Below are 22,611 nucleotides of genomic sequence, written 5' to 3'. Positions count from 1 at the left end.
AGTCTATCTTACAGTTTACACACTCGGCTCTACTCTTAAACAGAACCATCACTAGAGGGAAAACCTGTCAAGACTCTCACTCTTTTTTTTTTTTTTATTTTTCCTTCGATGCATCAAATGATCCCCTGCTAAGAATCTCTGGCATTTTGATAATTTCCTGCCTAGAGTTCTGTTTATGGTTATGCCCTGTGTAGCACAAAAAAGAAGGAAAAAAAGTGTTACAGGAGAAACCCAGCCCAAAACCAGAACTGGAAATTTGATTATCCTCTTTCATCTTTCATAAATCTACCATATGGCCTTAGCCCGATTAGTAAAGATAGGAGTTTCTGTGTCACACCTCTGGAGAAATGTACGCCTTTCACAAATCACATTGACGCCGTCTGCACGGATGGTCCTGTAGGGCTATTGAATAAACATAATGTAAGGGTATTTGCATCTTCACACATCCATCCATAATTTTTAGAATGTTACCCATTTGAATAAGCATAATATTTTTCTTTTTTCTTATGCCACCCTCACTTCTATTCCTGGCAAAATATGATGACATTCCTATTTTCTAATTCAAAACAAACAAAAAAATATGTGAGGCATTAAACCAACAGCTAAAAATAAGTTTAGAAAAGTACAGTAGGAGCACACGAGTATAAGAGTCGCTATGCCCTTGGCAGAATGCTGCTTGGAAAATTGTGGTGAAGAACTCTGGAAAACAACTAAAGGGGAGGAAATGAAGGCTTGGAAAATGGCACTTGAATATGGATGCACAAGTCAACAACTGTCATCACTATATTGCCTAAATTAACACAAAAAATTAGAACAAAATTATTCTTTAATATGTTGCAATGATAGTGGATGATTATAAACATGTAAAATGTGGACAAAATGAATGCATTTCAAACATGTACAGGGAAAAAGGTGAATTCTATTTGTATCATAGAGTTTTGTGCAATGTTACCTCAAGCAGCAAAGAGTGAACAACATTCCCTGCATAAGAATAAAATAAAGGAGCATGAAAATACTGAATGCTCAAACCTTGTAGGACCCCAAGAAACGTAACTACTGAGCTGGATGATAGAAAGCATAAATAAAATGTGAATAAACTCATATACTTTTCTACAGTATGTATAACTTTAATACTTGCTTGAAATAATAAATCTTTATTTTATATAGAATCTTATACCATTGATGTGAAAAGATGTTCTGTGGTAGGTGTACAGAATTTCACTGCAAGCCTTTGATCTACAGGCAGCTCAGTCATTCTGTGGAACAACTTGTGGAAAGTTGCCTCGGAAAGGACCGTCACACCGTGATTTAGGAAACACGCAAAAATACAGCACTAAATAACACACAGAAACAACAATGCACTAGTTAAGCTATAAAGGAAAATGGAGCTAATGAGAGAAAACTGCAAAGGCCCCACATCAGAAAACAACATAATGAAATGAAGATACCCAGAGATCAAAAGACATTAAAAAAATGATAAACTTTATTTGAGTTAAATAAACATTTTTTGAATGTAAATGACCAAGTGAATGATATGCAAGCACAGGTAGTTATGCTATTGTGATTCAGAAGGTACAAACTGAACACATAGTGCATATACTGGGCAAAAGTCTTATAGCCAAACCTGAGAAAATTATTATTTAAAGCTAATCATTTGGGCATAAAGTGGTTATTTACTGATTTACCTTTGCAATAAAACCAAAAAAGTAATACAAGAAAAGGTAGCAGACATTTCTTGTGTTTTTATCAGAAATTGCTTTGAAGATAATTTTTCTGAATGTTTAAAGACTTATGCACAACTCTGTCCATTCAGAATAAAAATTGCATGCATAAGACGTACCTGTATCTCTTGTTATCAACAGGCACAATATCCATGGCAATGTAATATTGCTGGTGGGGATCCAAGCCCATAATTTTAACTCTCATTGCTGGAAACATCCGTCTGAAAAGAAAGAAAGAAAGAAAGAAAGAAAGAAAGAAAGAAAGAAAATATTAATATTATGATCAAATGTTCATTTCAGTTTTCCCTGCTTGTAGCTGTTCTGAATACATGAACAAAAACAGAGCCTAACGGGCAGCTATTTAAATCCATTCCCTTACCCGACGATCAATATATGTTTTTGTTTGTTACGATTGTGAAGTGTTAAGCTACTAATTTACTCTGTTAGAAGTTGCCTCCCGCCTTGTGCCCAATACTATCCGGATAGGCTCCCCTCCACCCTGAATTTGATAATCGGGTTACAAAATAGAGCCACTCTCATTTTTCCCCTCACTGATTCGCCCTATAGAATCGTGTTAAAGCTTTTGATCCACGTAAACTTACATTACTCCGACTTGCGAAAACATTGGCAAAAAAATATTTTTACAGCATTTAAATTCATACGATTTGTTATTTTAAATGAAGTGCAGGCAGCCATCTATGAAGTACGAGGAAGTAGAAAGGGCGGAGTACTTTAATTGATGATCTGCAGGGGAGATCTTAACATGGACATGGCAGACGTCACGCCCCTAAAGAGGTGAGTGACAGACAGGCAGAAGACTTGTTAGGTCGAGCGATGGGTCCGAGGAGCTTGTAACATAATGACGAATTAAGGCAGACTTAAGAAATAATTACAGTAACCTGTTGAATAGACATAACGTCTGCCCAGCATCACAGGCTGGTATTTTAGAGGTGCCCTGCATATTCCAAATAAAAGATTTACTGTGTAAAGTAAAATATTGCGAGTCTCCAGCCATTGAGAGCTCTGTGAAGTTTTATTTGATCACCGCAGCACTTTAAAATGTAGAATTGCAAATCACATAAGATATTGATTAATGTGTAATATGAATAATATAATAAAACAACACTTCAAAAAATAGTGGGTGTTTTTTAGGAAAACTTGTAATGATTTCACACTGACTTTAGGGAAGGGAAGAATCCATTAAATGCAATAGCTCAAAGAACGAAATTGTTTAGTGAAATGCTGTCTGTTTTATTTGATAACCCTCTCAAATTTGCTCGGGATTTGGATATCGAGGATATGTGTTTTCCCTTAAGAACAATACACATGAGATTGTGTCTTTCTAAAAGTAAGTAATATAATAAAACACTTTTGAAATGAGTCACATATTTTGTTCAGTGCTTGACAGAAAATCGCGTTATTTAGGAATATCGTGAAAAAACACTGAAGTCCACTTTTTTGCTATCACTATGTGGAATTTAGCCAACATCTGTAAGCGATACCTGATACCTCTCATTTTCATGCATGCAAACAAAAGGTGCAGAAGGTATCACAATATTTTGAGCGTTGAGGTGCCACCATGTTAATTTTTAAACGGCATGGTTGATTATGTAAAGAAGGGAGAAAAGGCATTTCAGCTCATCAATGACGGCTGAAAAAATAACAAGTTAAAAAACTGTTTATTTCAAAGTTTGAAACAGCTTTTACATTTTTAAAATACAAACTTAAATTTCTTTATTAGGAATAAGCAAACCTACCAAACCTTTTCCTTTCTCTTTTGCAACCTTTATTTAGTTACAAAAGCCCATTTAAAAATAGACTTGTCATAGCAGGTGAAAGGAAAGCCAATTCACCCGGACAAAAACACTATTTACGTGGAGACAGACAGCAGGATTTGAACCCAAGACTCTGGCAGAAGCCCTCACCAGAGTGCCACAACTCCTTTGAGAGTGGCGCTGCCAGGATCTGCATGGCGTCCTCTCCCGGGCTGCCCCCCTTACTTTGGCCCAGTGCTAACAGGACCGGCCCCGGCATCCCGCTGGTACCACAAGGCTGGATTATTCGTTTTTATTTATTTTTTCAAGAAGACGCTGTGATAGCTAAAGCGGTTCTTGGTTCTGGTTAGTTATACATAAAAGTGCTACAATTAGATAAGGTTAAACCACGAACGTCAAAAAAATTCCATCACGTTTAAATCGGATAATACTGTATTAATATGCGCGGAGAAAAACGTTCCTGTAAAGGATTAATAAACTGAAAACCGAGCTAAACCCCTTTCAGACTTGAAACCAGAAATCTGGAGTTGGGAAGCGTCCACTTAACACATTCCGCTAAATCGTTTCCAGCTCTTGTATTGACATTTTTTGCACCCTTAAAAAGTAACATCCAGGAAAATGATCTCACAGAAATGCGTTTAGACAAACTTATACAGCAGGAAAATGTGTAATGAATAGAAATAAAAAAATATAATCTTGGCAAAATGTTATCCAGGTATAATCTGCTAATCTATACTCTCGAAAACTATCAACTTTCTCTGAAAGATAAAACTTACGGCAATCAGGTAGCAAAACCAAATTTGAACTTCGTGCCTTCGTTTCTGTCTCCATAGCTTTCCCTTCTGTTGCACTTCAGTTTATTGTCCGTCTAAATATATTTAATTCCGTGTACATCGACATACTGTATCCCTGAATTCAGCTTGCATTGTACTGAAGGTAATTGCTTGTTAGGTGGAGGCATAAGAACTCGTTCAAATTATAATTTAATAACACACAGAAGCGCAAGAATGCAATCAAGTCAGGACTCGGCGCGAACCATTTGCAGAGCTGTGTCACCTTATGGGACAGCAAGGCACTGAGAGCAGGTGAATCAGCTGTCTTCGAACTGGCAGGACCCCTGGTTTGGGGTGACGTATGTGTTGTACGACCAGGCAAGGGCCAGTCTGATTTCGAGCGGTGTTCTGATTTTGGCCATTTCACAAAAAGAATGGATGGATATAATTTAAGTCTCTGTTTTCCTCAGAATGGCATATTTTCAAATCAAAATATGTAATGGGAAGAAGAAGAAGAAGAAGAAGAAGAAGAAGAAGAAGAAGAAGAAGAAAGTAAGTAAGAGACTGGCTGTGTCTTCTACACACTAACCTGGCATTGTCATAGTTTCGCTATTTACATTTCTAAAAGACGCCATAATTCAAAAGGACAAATATGACATATACGGATACTTGTGTCTCGGATACACAGGTGGTTGCAGACGATTTGTCAGGTATAACTACTAATTGAAATACGAAGAGTCGTTTAACTTGAAACTGCTTTGTAATTGAATTCGTTTAATACGCAGGATTATATAATTCAAATAAGCAAGTAAGCATCAAAATAGCAATGACTCAATCAGCTAATTATCAACTTCTTTATTTTTTAAAAATCATTTCAAATGATAAACAGTGCCTCAGGGCTCCAAAAGACCGATTTCGAATCCCTTTATCATCTCCCTGCCCGGTGTTACTTTGCAGTTTCTTCTGCTTTCTCGGTTTTTTATCTGAAACACATTTCTTTTGTCTTCTTGTTCTTCTTCTGCGATTACTGCCACAATCTGGAGCGAACGGGCGAGTGTGGGTAACTGTGCCCTGCGATGGACTGGCACCCTGAGCACGGCTGGTTCAAGTCTATCAAATTTGATGACGCGGTTTTTTAGATTCGATTTTTTGAAACAGAAAAGTTCATCCATCCATCCATTATCCAACCCGCTATATCCTAAGGGTCACGGGGGTCTGTTCAATTTAATTTAAAAATAATGAAACACGAAATAATTGTAATTACCCTTTTAATGGTAACATTCGATTAAACGAAAACTGTGAAATAATAAAATAAAACTATCCAACCAAAAAATAACTTGATTATGCAAGTCATATATGTAAATCCTATCTCTATGACTTGAATTTGCTGACTTTAATTAATTCATATTATCCTTTTTTTACGTTTTATTGAAAAGAAGCTTAAAGTAAAGTTTGCCCACTATTCCCCGTGGTTGTCTGAAGTACTTATTTGTCAAAATTATTTTGAGCACCTTAAAATATAACGAACAATAATGGCGCAGCATTCATGGGTTGAAATGTTGTAATCATCTGATAATCGACCTATTTCGGGTTAAAGACGTGCAGACTCGACATCGACAAAAACGGGTACAGTATCTGCTGTCAGTTTTACGCACAGGTATAACCGCATTCCCGTCTCACCATTTCTCGAAGATGAAAAATAAATCTTTCATCTTGATCAAGTAAATTGACAACAAGAATAAACGCTCAGTGTTCTGTTACTCAAAGAGTGTATGTTGGATTTTTGGGGGGACTTCTTACAAGGTGTATTAATTGCAGTTTTCGACTTCAATCTGACACTGTGTGACCCTGAGCAAGTCACTTCACCTGCCTGACTTCCAATTGGAAAAACAAAAGAAATGTAACCAGGCGTATCTCAGATGTTGTAAGTTGTATTGGATACACGCATCAGTCAAATAATGAGTAATAAGGAGCTTAAATTCTTCATGGTTTAACAAGGCTTCAGTATAAAAGGAAGACTATGACCAAAACAGTTAATTATGTAAATAAGAAGAAAGAATGTATTCCATAAAGAAAATCTCACTAGCACACACATACAGAAGACGATTATATTTTAAAATGTAACTGAAGCTTATGGAATTGGGACATTTTTTAGTTATAAATGACAAGTGATATATGGAAACCTTTACACAGTACTTTCTCATTATGTATTTTTTCCTTTCAAAGTGCATGTTTTGTAAGGCAAAGAGAATATGAGGAAACTGCGATGCGGCCACCGATCATTACAGAAACTGCGAACTGAAACTATAAAAAATGTGAAGATGTATCAGTCTGGAGATGGCCTGAATTGTTCGGGAGATGTAAGGATAGTTTTGGTCTTGACCAGGCTTTCAGTTCACGGTGTCACGCCAGCCATCCGAAGCCCTCGGGTGTTTACACCCGCAGTTACTTAGCTGGGCGAAAAAGTCTTTGATTTTGTAGGACGAGTGAAGGAGCGGAAATGAAAGACTGGGCAAGAGAAGCTGCCCCGACATTGTGCGACAGAGCCTCTTAATTCGTTTACTTCTTCGTTATGTCTCGACACCTGCAGTGCAGATGTAAAAGTGTTAATGTCATCAGAAATCCAATCCAAGGGAGTGTGGGCGTGGAAAAGGTAATACAGTAAAATGATAAAATCTGGCAGAAAAAGCACGGGTTTTAATTCACCGCACAAATACGTATCTAGGACTAAAAATAAGTAAACGATCAACAAACACGAAAGCAAATCCAAAGTGGTGGACGACTTAATAAAAACATCCCCACTTTTTTTTTTACAAATGACATAACTGAAATGTATCACCTTATCAATAGGTGTTCAAAAACGGCGTTATCTGTGTTGAAAACGGACACTTCTAAAACTAAATATGCCATAGTGGTTGTTCAGAGTGATGTCGGATTTATCATCTACACGAAGATCCTTTGATTATTTAGATCAGTAAAAAGTTCCATAAATAACCTCCGATATATGGTTGCAGATTTGTGAAATACTGATGATACTTGCTACATACAAAACCACAGGCAACGTTCAGGTTTTCTTCCCCAGGCAGTCAACTATATATTAAATATTTCCTTTTTGTTCATGCATTAAAAACCTTTTCAAAGCGGAAAGAACCAACTTGATATGCAAGGAACCCTACCCAGAATGAAACGATTCTTTGTCACGCAGTGCTTCAGCGTGGATCCACGCAACCCAATAAATTGCCATTAAAGAACCGTTATTTTTTTTTAAGAGCGCACTTTACAAAGCAGTCTTAACTCATAAGAATAAGTTAAGGGTTGGCTCCTGGATTGAGCCCTAACCCGTTACTACATCCGGGGTGCTTACAAATAGAGAGGGACTAGATTGTCCATTTATTCAAATGAATTATCACAGTGGTTCTGATGAAATGTGCGGTGACATTCAGTAGAAAAGGCGTTATATAAATAAACGAACGGTTGGTTTATCCGAGTGCCTAAGTCTTAACTGGCTGACAGATATTTTAAAGACAACCTTTCTGCTTAACTGGTATTAAGGATTTAACCGTTAGAAATGTAAATGGCAACAATATTTGGACTGCTTTTAAAAGCGAAAGTAGTATATCTTTCAACGAATTCGTTTACCAATTCTCACTCAAACGTACTTTTTCTATCAGACGCAGAACGTTTATGATTAATATAAAATTACAGGAATACATTATTAATATAGATAACAAAAACTCGACGTGTAAACATTTAAGTAATAGGCGATTATAATAATGAGTTTATACAAATAAATCGTTCACAGTGTAAGCTAATTTTCAGAGAAATTTAAAATACATTATTACAGTTAAAATATGCGATCGGTGAACCGAACTGGATCTATTAAACCAGTTAAAATGAACTGCTATTTGTTGGTAACTGCGTATGCATTTTGCTGCTCAGTTGAATGATATTCCGTAACTGCAGTGCTTTCACTTTAAACCCTTTCTCCTCTAAAGAAAGGAGGGAAATACTTGTGTTGACCTGATATTGCGGTGTTAGTCCGCTTAGTCATTTTCTCTGTTGGATTTAGTTACTTTTGGAAGCAACGGCTGTGATTATCAAGAGAGAAACTGTTGAGCACATGCTGTCTCAGCTCTCACCGACCTCTGGCAATAAAAACCACAGCCTTTAATCCTCTCTGTGCACCCGAGTGATTTCTCACCGCTGACTTCAAAATACCCCACCTAAAAAGTCCCTGGTATTGTGTCAGGTCTTATATTACTGCGATCTTCAATGAAGTCCGAATTTTGAAACTGTATTCAGTAGCTTTATTTTTCATTATCATCCAGAGACATCAAATCAGACTGACCAGAGCCTATGAGTAATTCTGAGTTTGTACGTTAAGCGGATCTGCGACTCCCACCCCCAGCCCGCGGCTCTGTTTTCCTTCCCACATCGCGCAGACTTTAAGGCTGTTCGCTGCTAATTGGCCCGTTGTGAGAGCGCGAATGTGGGGGGGTTCAAGGGCACGTCCGGTTCTGGACTGACGCCCGCTGGGTTCGCACATCCCCTGCGTCCAGTGATGCCTTCTGCAGCTCTCTTGGTCGCAGGATTTTGATTAACGGTTTGAAAAAAGATGACTGCTAGCATATTCGATTTAAAAGATGTAAAAATAAACAAAAGCTTTGCCGAAGTATCGAACAATCACTTTGCAGATACATTTGTGTGAATCAGAGCTCCTGATACTTTCCATACTGTAACACGCATAAAGGAAAGAATAAAGCTGTCCGAAAAAATAAGAAAGAAAAACTTCCTTTCACCCTTTCCCCTCTAGCATTGGATTTAGCGATGAGAATATGATGCTACAGGTGTCCATACACATCAAATCTATATGCTTTACACATACACAGTATATATTCTTTTACATATGCAACTTCTGCGACAACAGCTAATTTATCAAGCTAAAGACTCGTCTGTCGCCATCTTAAGAACAAATTAAGTTAAAACAAATCGCCATCTCTAATGAAAACACATGCAGACACTATTGGCTCTATACGCAGCATTTGCTTTTTGGCTTAAGGGATGATTTACAAGTATGTCTGTACTCTTCTTGTTTAGTGCTGGCATGGAATTTGGCTTTCTGGTTGTCTTATATGTTTTAATCTATACATCCAAAAATAATTGGGGCTGCTCCACACGAAACTTTGTTTTCTTCTCAACGTTAAAATGAAATAGTGATAAATATTTGCGCAGAATGTATTCTTACATGTACATTGCCATCGGAAATAATATGCGAGAAACACCGTCCATAAATTATGAAGGAGGATTAACCAAATAAATTGTTTTACAAAATTGCAGCTCCCTGGTTGTTACTCTTTACTACAGAGTAAATACAGTTAGACATAATTGAATAAGACATTAGGAATACATTTTCAAAATTAAACATGACATTAGGAATAAAGCACAGTTTTTCAAAACAAACAAAGGTGAAAACGTGTATAACTCCTAACAGTTAAAATCGCGATACATCTTCCAATCATAATGTAAAACCTGAAATAAATAAAGCAATGTTATTCAAATGTCAAATATGAGACTCATGCAGACGAAGACCTCTTTTGGTGCTTGATCTGGGCTCTATAAATTATCAAGTGTATTAACAGCAAATGCAAAACTACTACCAAAAAGGGGAAAAGCTTTTAATCCGTTATCGAAATCTGCTTTGTACCCGTCAATTCCATTAACGTTTTAACTAATCTGGTGATTTTACATCGACAGTGTAAATGATCATTCAAATATACATAAAGTTTAATGAGTAAGACAGGCTTTATGGTAATTAGGCCACAAGGCAGCAAGTTCAGTTTTTGCCTTCGGTGTATTATGTGGCTCTGAGCAAGTCGTTAAAACTCGATGGGCTCTAGCAGTTAAACTAACAAAAAAACACCCAATAGCCATGCTAGTTGTAATTCATCCTAATCTTGTAAGTCCCCGTGGCTAAAGGCGTTTGCGAAATAAGTAATACTAAAACAGCAAATTGTACATATTAATTTTGTGCCTAAAATACCAAAGCCTGCTCGGAGTGAGGTGTTACGTGCTTCCTAGCTCATCTGGACCTAACTGCTTTTCCATGTGGATACTTTATTATTTTCTCGCTAATTTAAATCATCAGAGCACAGATTTTACTCAAGCAATGCTGGATGAAAAGCCACTTTCACTTGTGCAAAGGTGAATGCATTTTTAATTTTACACGGATGAAAAACTGATGGTATGAAGGTATTATAAGATTATTATAAAAAAGAGGGTGGAATGAAGAACGTCCAGACTTAAACATCTAACTATCCGTATAAATTACACATTTCTTTCATTACATATTATGTGTTTTTAGGACTTATCACTTACAGTATTACATTGGTATTGCAATTTATGTGTCCATCTGTGGATTCCTAAAATGGGTGTTACACGAAAATATTAGATAGATAGATAGATAGATAGATAGATAGATAGATAGATAGATAGATAGATAGATAGATAGATAGATAGATAGATAGATAGATACCTCACGAGAGATTAAACCTTCATTGTAACTGCTGGGTCACTTGAATGATGTCAGAAATGCCTGCCATTTACATTATACCATGGAAATTAACAGCTGCCCATGAAAGTTAAAAAAGTGAAATATAATGAGAAACATTTGCTATAAGCATAAGCCATTCATACAGCCCGTAATGTATTTGTGAACTCGGTCTTCAGTAATCTAAAAATGCCAATTTCGGGTTTGCCCTCGACATAGATAGATAGATATTATTTGTTGAGTAAAAACTGTAATTACAGCATTTACATTATCTTCTCCATTTCCCTTCTAAAAAATCATCCGCCTACGTCCTTCTCAAATACGACGCGTTAAAAAACAGTCAAACTCCACTTATAAAACGGTCGTTGTTGAGTTTAGCCATAATATTTTCTTATTTCTGATTTGACAACTAAGCAAACATATAAAACTCTTATCTCACATTCTGTTCCATAATTTTACTGGTATGACATACACGAATTAATTATAGTTGAAAGTTAATTCAATCCGGGGAAAGTGGTTGTTTAAGTGTTATCCAGTTTGGGAATGTGTCATTGTGAAATGTTATCCATTTAAATTTTAGAAACAAAAAAGTCAATAAGTAAATATGAGTCTGCATTAAGTCTGCCATGGAAGATCCTACTCTGACTGTAACAGTTGTATGTTTTTTGTAATTGTGGTTAAGGTCGCAGCGGGAGTTCGGCAGCTCTGGGATAAGAGGCGTACTCCTGGCCGGGATGTCTTTCCATCGGGAAGGGGGTTCGCATGCTCTTGCAATTTAAAGTCAACCATCTAGACTTATGGGGTCTATTAATATATACAGTTCAATTAGATGCTCTTTTTTGTGCTGATTTGGTATCTAAAACTCACAACTATTTGTCACATTTAATGACCCTTCTACAATGATGTGCTGTACCGAGATAACAATTGTTCATGTTCGGCGTACAGGTGGCCTTAAAAGGCCAGATGACCAGAAGACTCTTTCTCCATATTACCTGCCGGCTTTAGTGATGATCATTTCTGTCCCAATGTCGTGGAACCTCTTCCAAAGGTCCGCGCACTGCAGCTCAACTTGGATGTCATCCATGGAGGAGGGCGGGGAGGCATCTGAGGGAGTGTGAGCCAAGTCAGAGCGGGAGCCGAATGAACAAGATGTTCTTTCTGTGAGTCCCTCACTGTTAGGACTGGGGCTGGCCTCCGATTCTGCAAGGGAGAGAGCATCAGCAGGGGTTGTACCAAGAGATCAGCATACTGTTTGTTAACATTCTTGGTCATTTTAAAAGTTGAAATTGAGATACTACTAGGTACAATAAAAAGGCTCTATACTGAATCAGTTCATTTTAGTGCTTAATTAGGAAGAACTTCTTGCACAAACCACCATGATACACACATTGGCCCTGTAGGACCATAGGCAGGTTCAACGACTCATTAATGGTGACGCAGTAAGTCATGGATAGGGAATAAACCAAACTTTACTGGTTTAACATCCAAATTCTTAGTCACTCATTCCGAACATTGCATAGCATACATCCTCATACTCTCTGTACCGAACGCACCCAATTAACGCTAAATTATACAGAATTAAACTCTATGAAAAGAGATAAAACAGATTGAATTTGGAACTAATGTATGGTTGTTAAAACAGACAATCAGAATGTTTAATCTCCTTCTATTCGTATCGCTACTTCTTAAATAGTTTCTTCTTTGTGTCTAAACAAAGCATTTACGGATAATCGGGGAGTGGGCAAATGGCAAAACTACAGGATGTTCTGTGCTTATTAGTGAGCATCTGTCAGTAACTGATGAAATATTGTATTTTTTCCGTTTTGTTGAGAAAAAAAGAAAAAAAAATGTAAATAAATAAATAAAGGCATGCACATAACGCATCATTAACCGGGAATCCAAAGTTATCCGTACAGGAATACAGCAAAATGTACGTTTGATTAAAGAACACGTTGTGCACAGTTATTTAATAGATTCATATTTACTAATGGGGACTAAAATATGATATATTTATTTGGCTCTAATTTGCGAGTATACACTCTTAAAAATAACGGTTCTAAAATGGCACTTTATTGGGGTGTGTAGTTCCTTGTAGAAGTAAAGCTTGACAAAGAACCTTTTCATTCTTGGTGGGGTTCTTTTCATATGATATTTGTTCTTTAGAACTTGAAAAGGCTCCTAATATGTGGATTAACCACCTGCGTAATTATATGCAGGAAGAGTGCTTTTAAAATATGAACCCATTGGTGTTTCACAGGTATCAGCTATTCGTACTTGTTAATCAGATGTTGCCAGTTTTTATTTCAGATATATAACGGCCCGACACGTCATTGCTGCTGCCCCACTGATCAGGGTCCTGGGATCGAATCCCAGTTTGTAAGTTATCGGTATTACTCTTCCTTTTCCCCCAGGCTGCTTAGGGTATCCTACAACATCCCCAACAACCTGCTGTTGAAGCAGATTCAAAACTGGCTCCGTGTGTGAGCTCGCCCCGTCCAGTGTGGGCTCCTGCCTTACGCTCACTGCTGCCTGGATTTGTTCCTGCCCACCGTGACCCTGAATCGGATTTAGCAGCTGTGAGTGTGTTATGCTGTATTTGGTAGGCTAGGCTTTTTATACTCACACAGTATAACATTACAAATATTGCAATTACAATTATTGTCACGACAAAAATTCCAGGAAGTCTTCTTCTGAGTGTTATTTATTTTGCGAGCTGATCTTTGGGATGGTTGAACGAATCGGCTTTATTATTGTACTAATAATAACTTCTGCAAGACATAAGTTTCCGCTGTTTGGTCGAAGAGGCCCACCGAGCCCCTGAATTGGAATTCAGAAAATGAAAAAATCATGACGATAATGACGCTTTCAATTAAAGGTATTCGAATCGCTTTTAAAGAAAATGTAATTATGTTTAACAGTTTATCTACATAAATAAAATCAAAGGGAACCTAAAGGGCTATTTATGATAAAGACATGAAGAAAATCCAACTGGGTCTTCAGGATAAAATAATCTCCGAAGTTCAGATCTATTTATGTTTGCCTGTTTGCAGGTTGGGAGGTTTAATTGCATGTTTTATGTGCGCGCGTGCGCGATTCCGTGACAAAACCCCTCTCACATTTTCGGCAGCACTGCCATTTGTTTCACTGGTACATTTGAACAAATGATGGATGAACTTGTTCAAAAGACACACTTTCTTAGTTCTGACCCCCGGCCCGAGTAAAGGTCACTGCCGCAGTCCTAACCGCAGTGCACTGAAGACCGCGGAGTCACTGATAGTGTAATAGCTTGTTAACAATTTACCGACCGTCCGCTAAAACTACGAGTGAAGAAAACTGTTAAAGAAATCTACACACAGCGGATTCGTAATTCAATTTTTGATTCACAATACCAGTTATTAATTAAAAAGAAGTGAACGTAATTACATGAGGAACAAGGTGCTAAACTTTCATGCCTTAAGATATCGGACCATCAATGTATTCATTTTCTAATTGATTTGTATGCCTTTTGGTTTTGATTGCGTTGTCTAATTTTTGTCACCAGTAATTCCTCACAGTTGCACCTTAAAAAACAAACACCATATCCCAAGAAAAAAAAACTTCATTTTTTATTGTATTTTCTGAAGAGACTTTAAAGTTTCCTTAAAAAAAATGAAAGACAGTGCTGAATGACATAATTGGTTTAAAAATGAATTTATCCTTAAGTTCCTGGCCCATGCACTAATATTCCTTCTAGTAATCCTTCTGGACCTTCTGGTCACAGAGAGGCAGCCTAGTAGTGCAGGTTCAGAAACTGAAATTGTTATGAGTACTGCTCCCTCCAACTCCCCCAAAATCTATTTATTTATTTTATTACCATGTTATTGGCAATTCATGAAATAAGAGGCATTTTCCCCTTTTTTAATAGCAGGCCATAAACCAAAATCTACATGAAGTGAGCTTAACAAAAGACCTACTGTTAGTTCAAACAGAGTTGGCCTGAGCTAACATATTTTAAACAGATTGACTGCAAATGTATGTTTAAACTCCAACATCAGAATTAAATGGAAGCATATATGTTGCCGGCATGTATGAGAAGTGGTGAATTCAAATGCAGGAAGTCATATAATTTATTGGAAAACATCTTAACCTTAATTTAAACGAATAGAAAGGCCCAGGGACCAAACCCGACAAGTTTAGATAACAGTATGATTTAACATAAAAATCCTGTTTAAAATTTTCAGATTTACATGAAATAATAGAACGAAAAGTCAGTTTTGCATAAAACATTAATTCAGATAACATCTGTCTGTGTTATTAACAGAGAAACGTACATTTGTTCCATCATAAACCAAACAACACATTGCTTTTTAGAAACGTATGTTATTAAGCATCGTTTATTTAGTGGAAGTTTAGGCCAAAAACAAAGTGATAAATGATTATGATGTTATGAAATGTATTTATCTGTAAAGTACCAGATACACATTTACTTATCTGGGGAGTGGGCCACTTATAGTTTGAGCTGAAGTTTAACAAGCAGTTTGTTTTATTGGAAATGCATTTGCACCTGCGGTGTAACAGATTCATTTAGCTGCTGTGTAGGCAACGCAATTTCAAGATATCTTCTTTAATTATTTATGACAAGAATTCAGCAGGACAGGGTCTGTGTCTATGAAAATGAGTTACAAACACTGAGGCAAAATGGAGCACTTAAATGTATTGTGTAAAAAAATTAACATAAAAACAACTTTGGATTAATTTGATTGAAAAAAAACCCAACGGGATTTTTTTTTTTTTAAATGCTCTCAGTTTAACTTAGGGGTGCAGGATAATTGAAAAAAAAAAAAAACTAACATGTTAAGAAAATAAACTGGCAATAGATAACCAAAGTAAGAATGTGTCTGACTTAAAATGCTTTAAAATAAAACATTTACGTTCATGTCCATCTTACCATCCCTGTGGCCCTGTAAGTGGATCAAGAGTGCTCTTACAGATGATAAATATCTTCCTACTGTACTGATATAAACTTAAAGGCTGCAAGGAGCCAAAGCCTTCTTCAGGTTTAAAACGACTAAAGCCTACCTTGGACAGGACGCAAGGCAATTTAGAATCATTAAAAAAAATGGCAGCACATCTTCTAAGAAGAAGAACCTGGAGTTTTAAATGAAAGCGATGCAGACACACTGAGAGAATCCACAACACAAGAACATGTTATTATATGAAAGACCCAACAAAACAAAATAGAATTTGCTGCTGTCTTTAATAGCCTTTTAAAGCACAAAATGGTCTTTTGTTTTTAGATGATTATATAGAGTCCTTAATCTTTAAGTGTGTTAAATAAAATGGATCTACAAACTATAGCATTCTCAAAACTACTTAATCCAATTGGGGCTCAAAGAGAGCCAAAGTCTATCAGAGCAGTAATGGACACACAGTAGAACCAAACCGAGACAGGGCACTACACTCCTAAAAATAAAGGTGCTGGTCCTTCAGAGCAATGCCATATAGGGGGACCAGGTATGGTTGCCAAAAGAACCATCCACATGAAGGCTCCAGAAAGACCCTTTATTTATTTAGATCCATAACAGATTCCATAAATAGTCATGAAAAGAAGATAACAGATTTGTGACATACAAGTGAGTTCCTGCTTTTTAAAAGGTCTCTGGCTGCATTCAACAACAGGACTAAGTTCAGGTTTTACTGCTCTGTCAGTGTCCTGGTAGAAGGCAATACATTCAAGATTTCTGCTTTGTCCTCAAACTCGGGACCTTTTCAAAACCCAAAGAGCCAACTTCATACACAAAGTAGGTGATGGTTCTATGAGGAAGCCCACAACCCAATAAGACCCTTTACAGAACTGTGACTGTTTAAGAGTGTAGGTCACCACAAGGCCACATACTTACATGAGGCCATTCACAGATCTTTTTTGGGAATGAAAACGGAATACCAAAAGGAAAAATACGGAGACACAGGGAGAACATGCAAAGACCACATAAACAACAACCACTGAGATTTGAACATTGGATCCAAGATCTGTGAACAAACAGCACTATCTGCTGTGAATTGGCTCCTTTGAAAACAGCTTACTCAATAAATTATCGGACTAGTAAAATATTAAAATACACTTCAACAAATTGTGTGCAGTACAGTAAACAGCAGCAGAGAGCGACAGTCTCGAGGGAGTACAAGGAGCAGCTCCAGTGTACGGTGTGGAGTGAACGTCGTAGTCTTAGAAGCAACTGCCAAATATGCCATTCAGTCAATTTGCAGAAAAGTTATTTTGTAATTTTAAGATTTTTTTAATGTTCTAATGATTCATATCACTACTATCAAATAACTGCTTTTGTATTCACTGCGCATCATCATAAAAGAAAGTTTGTCTTTCTTTTTTTTTTATCTTTGAGGTTTGTAACTAAGGGAGTTGTGGTAAATGCAAGAGTTAAAAAAGAGACTTTTTTTTGTTTTACTCAATACTAAGTTGCCACCAAATATATCAAGAACTTTAAGGGAAAAAAAATGTCATTTCAGAAAGGGGGGCAAGTTCTGTTTGATCTGTCCCACCAGAAACAGACAATGTTTGTTTCAAAAGAGACAGGGCCTGAGTTGTGGGATAAACTCTGTGTTAGGGGATTGTGGTGGAGACAGGAGTGTGAGAAAGTGGGCCTGTTGGTACATTCTGTGTGTGTGTGTGTGTGTGTGTGTTTCATTGTTTCACACCACTGCTTGTTCTATGCATACCAAATTATAAGAAAGCACACAAACACAAAGAACACGGCATATAATCCCAGACTTGGAGAACGATGTTGAACTTCAGAATAATTGTCAAACAAATGAAGTGCAAACTTAACATCATGTGAACGAGGAAATGTGAAATTTAAAGTACTATCAGAAACTCATTTCAGTTATATTATTAGTTTAAGCAAATGTAGGCTTTAATGTTAATATATTGGTAAACCTTCATTAAAGTTAGATGGGCTGAAACAGACATCATGGATAATTTCCAATCTGAGCTGCAAGACAAAGGAAAATGTAATGCCTTACTTTAGCTAATTTTCTTTACAGTGTCAATTGAGAAACTCAGCAAGAATGTTTTAGGCTAATTTCATCGAGAATATCTTTTGCAGGTTTCAACAATAATAGAATAAGTAAAGCTGATTAACAGAGTCGCCCTGCGGTGGGCTGGCGCCCTGCCCGGGGTTTGTTTCCTGCCCCGTGCCCTGTGTTGGCTCGGATTGGCTCCAGCAGACCCCCCGTGACCCTGTAGTTAGGATGTAGTGGGTTCGATAATGGATGGATGGATGGATTAACAGTCGCACAACTGTAACTGACAGCTTGGACTTTTCTGAGTGCAACAGAAAAGCACACCAAACCATCATCTTTGACTTGATAAATTCAATTATTTAAAAAGGGTTTCCTAGCCAAATTCTAAACAAATTTAAACTTCATAAGCATTTTCTCAATTTACTGTGGTGGCTCATCTGAATAACAAAGTAACACACCTTAAAATGAAACTAGCCACCTTTTGTGCACTTGAACAATATCAGAATTATATATATATGTACATAAAGACTTTCTAAATTAAACTATAACAAACTGATAAATATGAACACTAATTAAGTCCATTTGTATCACAGTTTATAATGAACACACAAAGTGTATATAGCCAGTAAGAATATTGTTTAGAGAAATCGAAAACAGTTACCTTACATCTGTAAATGTAATATGTCATGCCTCATGTAGTAACTTAAAAATGCACATCTAAACAAATCTTGGTCAGGATCCATAAATTAAATTTGTTTCTAAACGAGGACTCCTTAATGTAAATTGAAATACTTGTACTGGCGAGTACCACACCAGTCATTGTTTTGGGGGGTGGAGGGGTGGGATAGTGTTTCCCTGTGCGTTTTGTACACTGTAACCCGATGTAAGTTGCCCTAAAGAAAGAAATGTAAAGAAAGGTCAGACTTCGGTGCCCTCTATAAGTAAGACATTTCCTGAGCTCACACTGGCTGCTTCAATTTCGCTCTGCCTCTTTCAGGCGTTACATGCTCATAAATTTCTTTCCCCCTACTATCTAAAAAATATAATTCGATAAAGAAAAATCAAATTACACTATTAAGGCACACAATTTTCCGGGTGGATTATTAGCAAACCAACATTTTACATTTTTATGCGTTTTAAAATACAGGGGAAAGAAAGAAAGAAAAAAAATAAAAACTGCGAAGGTAGGTATAGTGTGATTAAAAAAAAAACAATTTGAAAAACGAATATGGCAATAAAAAAATACCTGCAGTCACTATATTCTGTATTCATTATTATATATAGAAACTTAAGTAAATTTAAATAAAACATAGCGGTGCAGCAAACACAAAAATAATGTCAAAAATAAAATCACTTCACCCCCAAGTAGCTGGTAACATAAGATCGCCGTAGTGGCGAAACTGTTCCAGAGCAGGCAACGCTTATGACTTACGTTTTCTTCTGCTCACTAATCCATCGCCTTACACTATTTAATTCTCTGCAAGCATCGAGCGCCAGGAGGAACACGCACTGGACGGGATGGTGTCGTCCATATCACTGCATCTCTGCACATTCGGTCCGAGTAAAGCGCGCTGTTTTTTTCCATGCCCGAGCACTCCGGCGCTGCGTGAAGCAGTCAGTCCAACTGCTAACTGGGCAGACACTCTCGCCCACAGGGGCTAAACAGGCTTAAAGATCGCGAGCGGAGTCGAAAGTCGAATTTTAATAAACGATCATTCTCGCAGTTCACTCGGTAATATACTGTTAATTATACTCGATAGAATTTTGGGGCACATACTAGAGCTATTACCTCTTTGACCTGTAAAACGAAAAGAAAAGGCGAATAAGGCACACTAAGCTTGTAGTGCTGTTAAAATAGAATAGAATGTGTGTGTCTGTGTGTATTTTAAATATATATATATATATATATATATATATATATATATATATATATATATATATATATATATATATATATATATATATATATATATATATATATATATATCTGTCTAAAATAGAACAATACAATATAAGGTGTTATAATCAGGATAAAAACGAACATGCTTATTATTGAATTTTGACAGCAAAAAAGTTCCAACGTCCCGAAGGCGTTTGTGATATATTATGTACACATATAATCCTATTAAAAATATGAGTAAAAAAATAAACAATTTAAAAATAAAAATCTTAATCTGGGACTACTTTCTTGATACTTATTTTAATCTCTGAATAAGTGTGTTAATGAGATGTCTCAATGGTTCTTTACAGGCAGGAACGCTCAATTCCAAAGATCAGAAGAGACACACGGAATACGCGGCAGACGCATAAATTGTAATAATTCAGTTGTCATTTGTGCAATAATCTAATTCAATAATAATATTGAAGTTTATAAGTAAAGCATTGCTTTCGAAATTAACTTTAGCCGGAATAAAATGATACAATAAGTTGTTAACATAGCAGCATCCATGGCCTTACAGACAGAAAAACGGCCACCAAGGAGATTTTAAATCTGCCTCTGTATGTTTCAAGAATGACTCTTTATCTCGTGAATCTTATGTTTTTCCAAGTAAAATTTTTGTATAACGAAACACCCGATTGATAATACACTGTACAAATCGGAAGTCATTTTCAATATGGTTGTAGTATATTTGAAGGCAAACGCGGAATTATTTAATAGCACTTTTAAGATTTTATGCGGAAATATTTATCAGGATTGCGGAAGCTCGCAGATAGCACTTTTAGCAGATAGTATTTTAAGATGCCTTACAGAGTAATAATCTGTAATAGCAGTGAACACTTCAGGTCACTAAAACAAAGTGTGCATAATTTCAAAATCATGTTTATCTTCTGTCACTTAGGTTGAAAAATATGGTCAGTCTAAATTAATTTTTATTTTACTCTTGTTTTCCTTTGGTTAACGAAACTTGGAATATGCACTTTATATTATTCTTGTTAAGATTTTACAGGCTGGCAAAGTAACTTTAATTTTCCCGAATTACTTTGCGCGTCTTAAATAGGTCCATAATACATAAATATACATTTTGAATTGCTTATTTTCAAACAGCACGCAATAATATAAGGATTATGCCTCACTGTAATATTTTGAATATAAACACTATTTTCCAAATAGCCCTAAATAATGTCAAGTTATATATCAATGCAAAACTATAAACGCATGAGCTCCGTGAATACGTTTATCTTTATTTTTGTCTCGATCGTATTCTTTCGGTGTACACTTTAATGGCGACTCCCCACAGGCAACAACAATTAGCACTGGGTGGCATTTTTTTTTAGCATAGGACTTTAAGTTGGACAACGCAAATGGAAGAGACCCGGCACGTGTCCAATTTTTTAGCGATTGCTGTAAAACATAATAATCTGGGTAGGCGATCTCTTTAGCATCTCAGCGTGAACAGAAAATACTGACCATAAACTCGCCGAAATGTGGTATCATGCAATGCAAATCAGGCTTACGGGACCCTCCGAATTGCTCTAAACCAAGTAACAACCCGCTAAGTGCGAATTTAACCGAGTAAATCACGGCAGAGCTGACATCCGCGTTATCTCCTTCCAAAAGTGGAGCCGAGCAGGAGGGTGGATTCCTGAAGAGCAGGTCGCTTACTAAAACAAACTAAAGATCGAAAAGAGGACGAAATAAATAGCAACATACTACATATTTATCTGTTATTCTGTGATTATATATATATTGAGAAAATGATCACAGGTCTGTTACTTGTGGTAGCGATGGGCAGCTGCATGTCTCCACTTAACGAACAAAAATTATAATGGCAAATTCATTTGAAAGCTGTTTCAGGAGATTGATCCAGAGCTTGTGAGGCGTGTATTTCATACGGCTAAACTTTGTTAGCAATTTAATCAGCGAATCGATAAATTATTCTGTAAATTGTTTACGAGAAAAAAAAATGTGAAAGCCTAAGTGCGTCAACTTACAAAAATGTGAAAACATCGCTCACTGCATATAATGACGTAAAACAACGTTTCATTTACAAAATACTCGAGTCACTTCATGACGAGCACTGATGAATGCTAACTTGACAGCAGCATATATTTCTGGAAACCAACGGAAAAAAATCAAATATGGTCTGGATCCCAGGTTTATTCTGTTAATCTTTATTTGATTTGCTGTATCTTAACATCAAAATGTTATTAAAACCTATTGATCTCAAATGGTGCATTTGTTCAAGAAAGCAATCAAAACAGTGTGAGGACAGCAACTTGCAATTAATTGCTGTCCAAGGGTTAAAGGGTTCTGGGTCATATTGGAGAAGTACGTATTTGTCAGTACACATGACATATGTACATATACTGACTAAAATGTGAGCACTAACCGGGCTGGATATCGAGACAGTGAGCTGGGTCGTCCCCTTCCACTAGCTGCCCATTGGGGCTGAGATTTTCCATGGAAAGATCCAACTCCTTCTCTTCCCACTCTCTCAGTTTTCTCTTCTTGTTTGATCCGATCAGGGCTTCTACTGAAAAAGCGTGAGCTCTGGAACTGAGAGCAGCAGCAGATCGTCGTCTGTCACTCATTTTATACGGCCACTCCAAGAGAGAAAAAAGAGTCTCCTTCCAAAGTCAACCAAAAACTTTGCACAGAATTCAAGGCACGAGAGCCGTTTCCAAAAAAAGTAATCCAGAAACTCAGCCTGGCAATGGAGCCACATCAGTTGTGATGGGAAGGTGCCATTCCTACCTGTCAGAGGAGTTTGTTTCGAAGGTATCTCTGCCTTTGCCCCCCTTTTGCGTCTCTTCTTTGCCGTCTTGCTATGCACGGC

The 22,611-nt window shown here is 36.9% G+C and overlaps 1 protein-coding gene across 1 annotated transcript in view; it reads right to left on the bottom strand.

Moving 5' to 3' along the window:
- The window catches only part of tbx15 (T-box transcription factor 15), a 71,671-nt gene extending 49,060 nt beyond the window's left edge, over nucleotides 1-22,611 (bottom strand). Inside the window, exons 1-3 of the mRNA XM_039743722.1 lie at nucleotides 22,165-22,611; nucleotides 11,809-12,016; nucleotides 1,841-1,942 (exon numbers count right to left, since the gene is read on the bottom strand). Of these exons, the coding sequence (XP_039599656.1) occupies nucleotides 1,841-1,942; nucleotides 11,809-12,016; nucleotides 22,165-22,366 (512 nt within the window). The 5' untranslated portion in view covers nucleotides 22,367-22,611. The remainder of the gene's footprint in view (nucleotides 1-1,840; nucleotides 1,943-11,808; nucleotides 12,017-22,164) is intronic.

Source organism: Polypterus senegalus, chromosome 2 (genome assembly GCF_016835505.1).
Source record: "Polypterus senegalus isolate Bchr_013 chromosome 2, ASM1683550v1, whole genome shotgun sequence".
NCBI classification, from domain to species: Eukaryota; Metazoa; Chordata; class Cladistia; order Polypteriformes; family Polypteridae; genus Polypterus; species Polypterus senegalus.
This window is presented reverse-complemented; position numbering and strand designations above follow the sequence as displayed.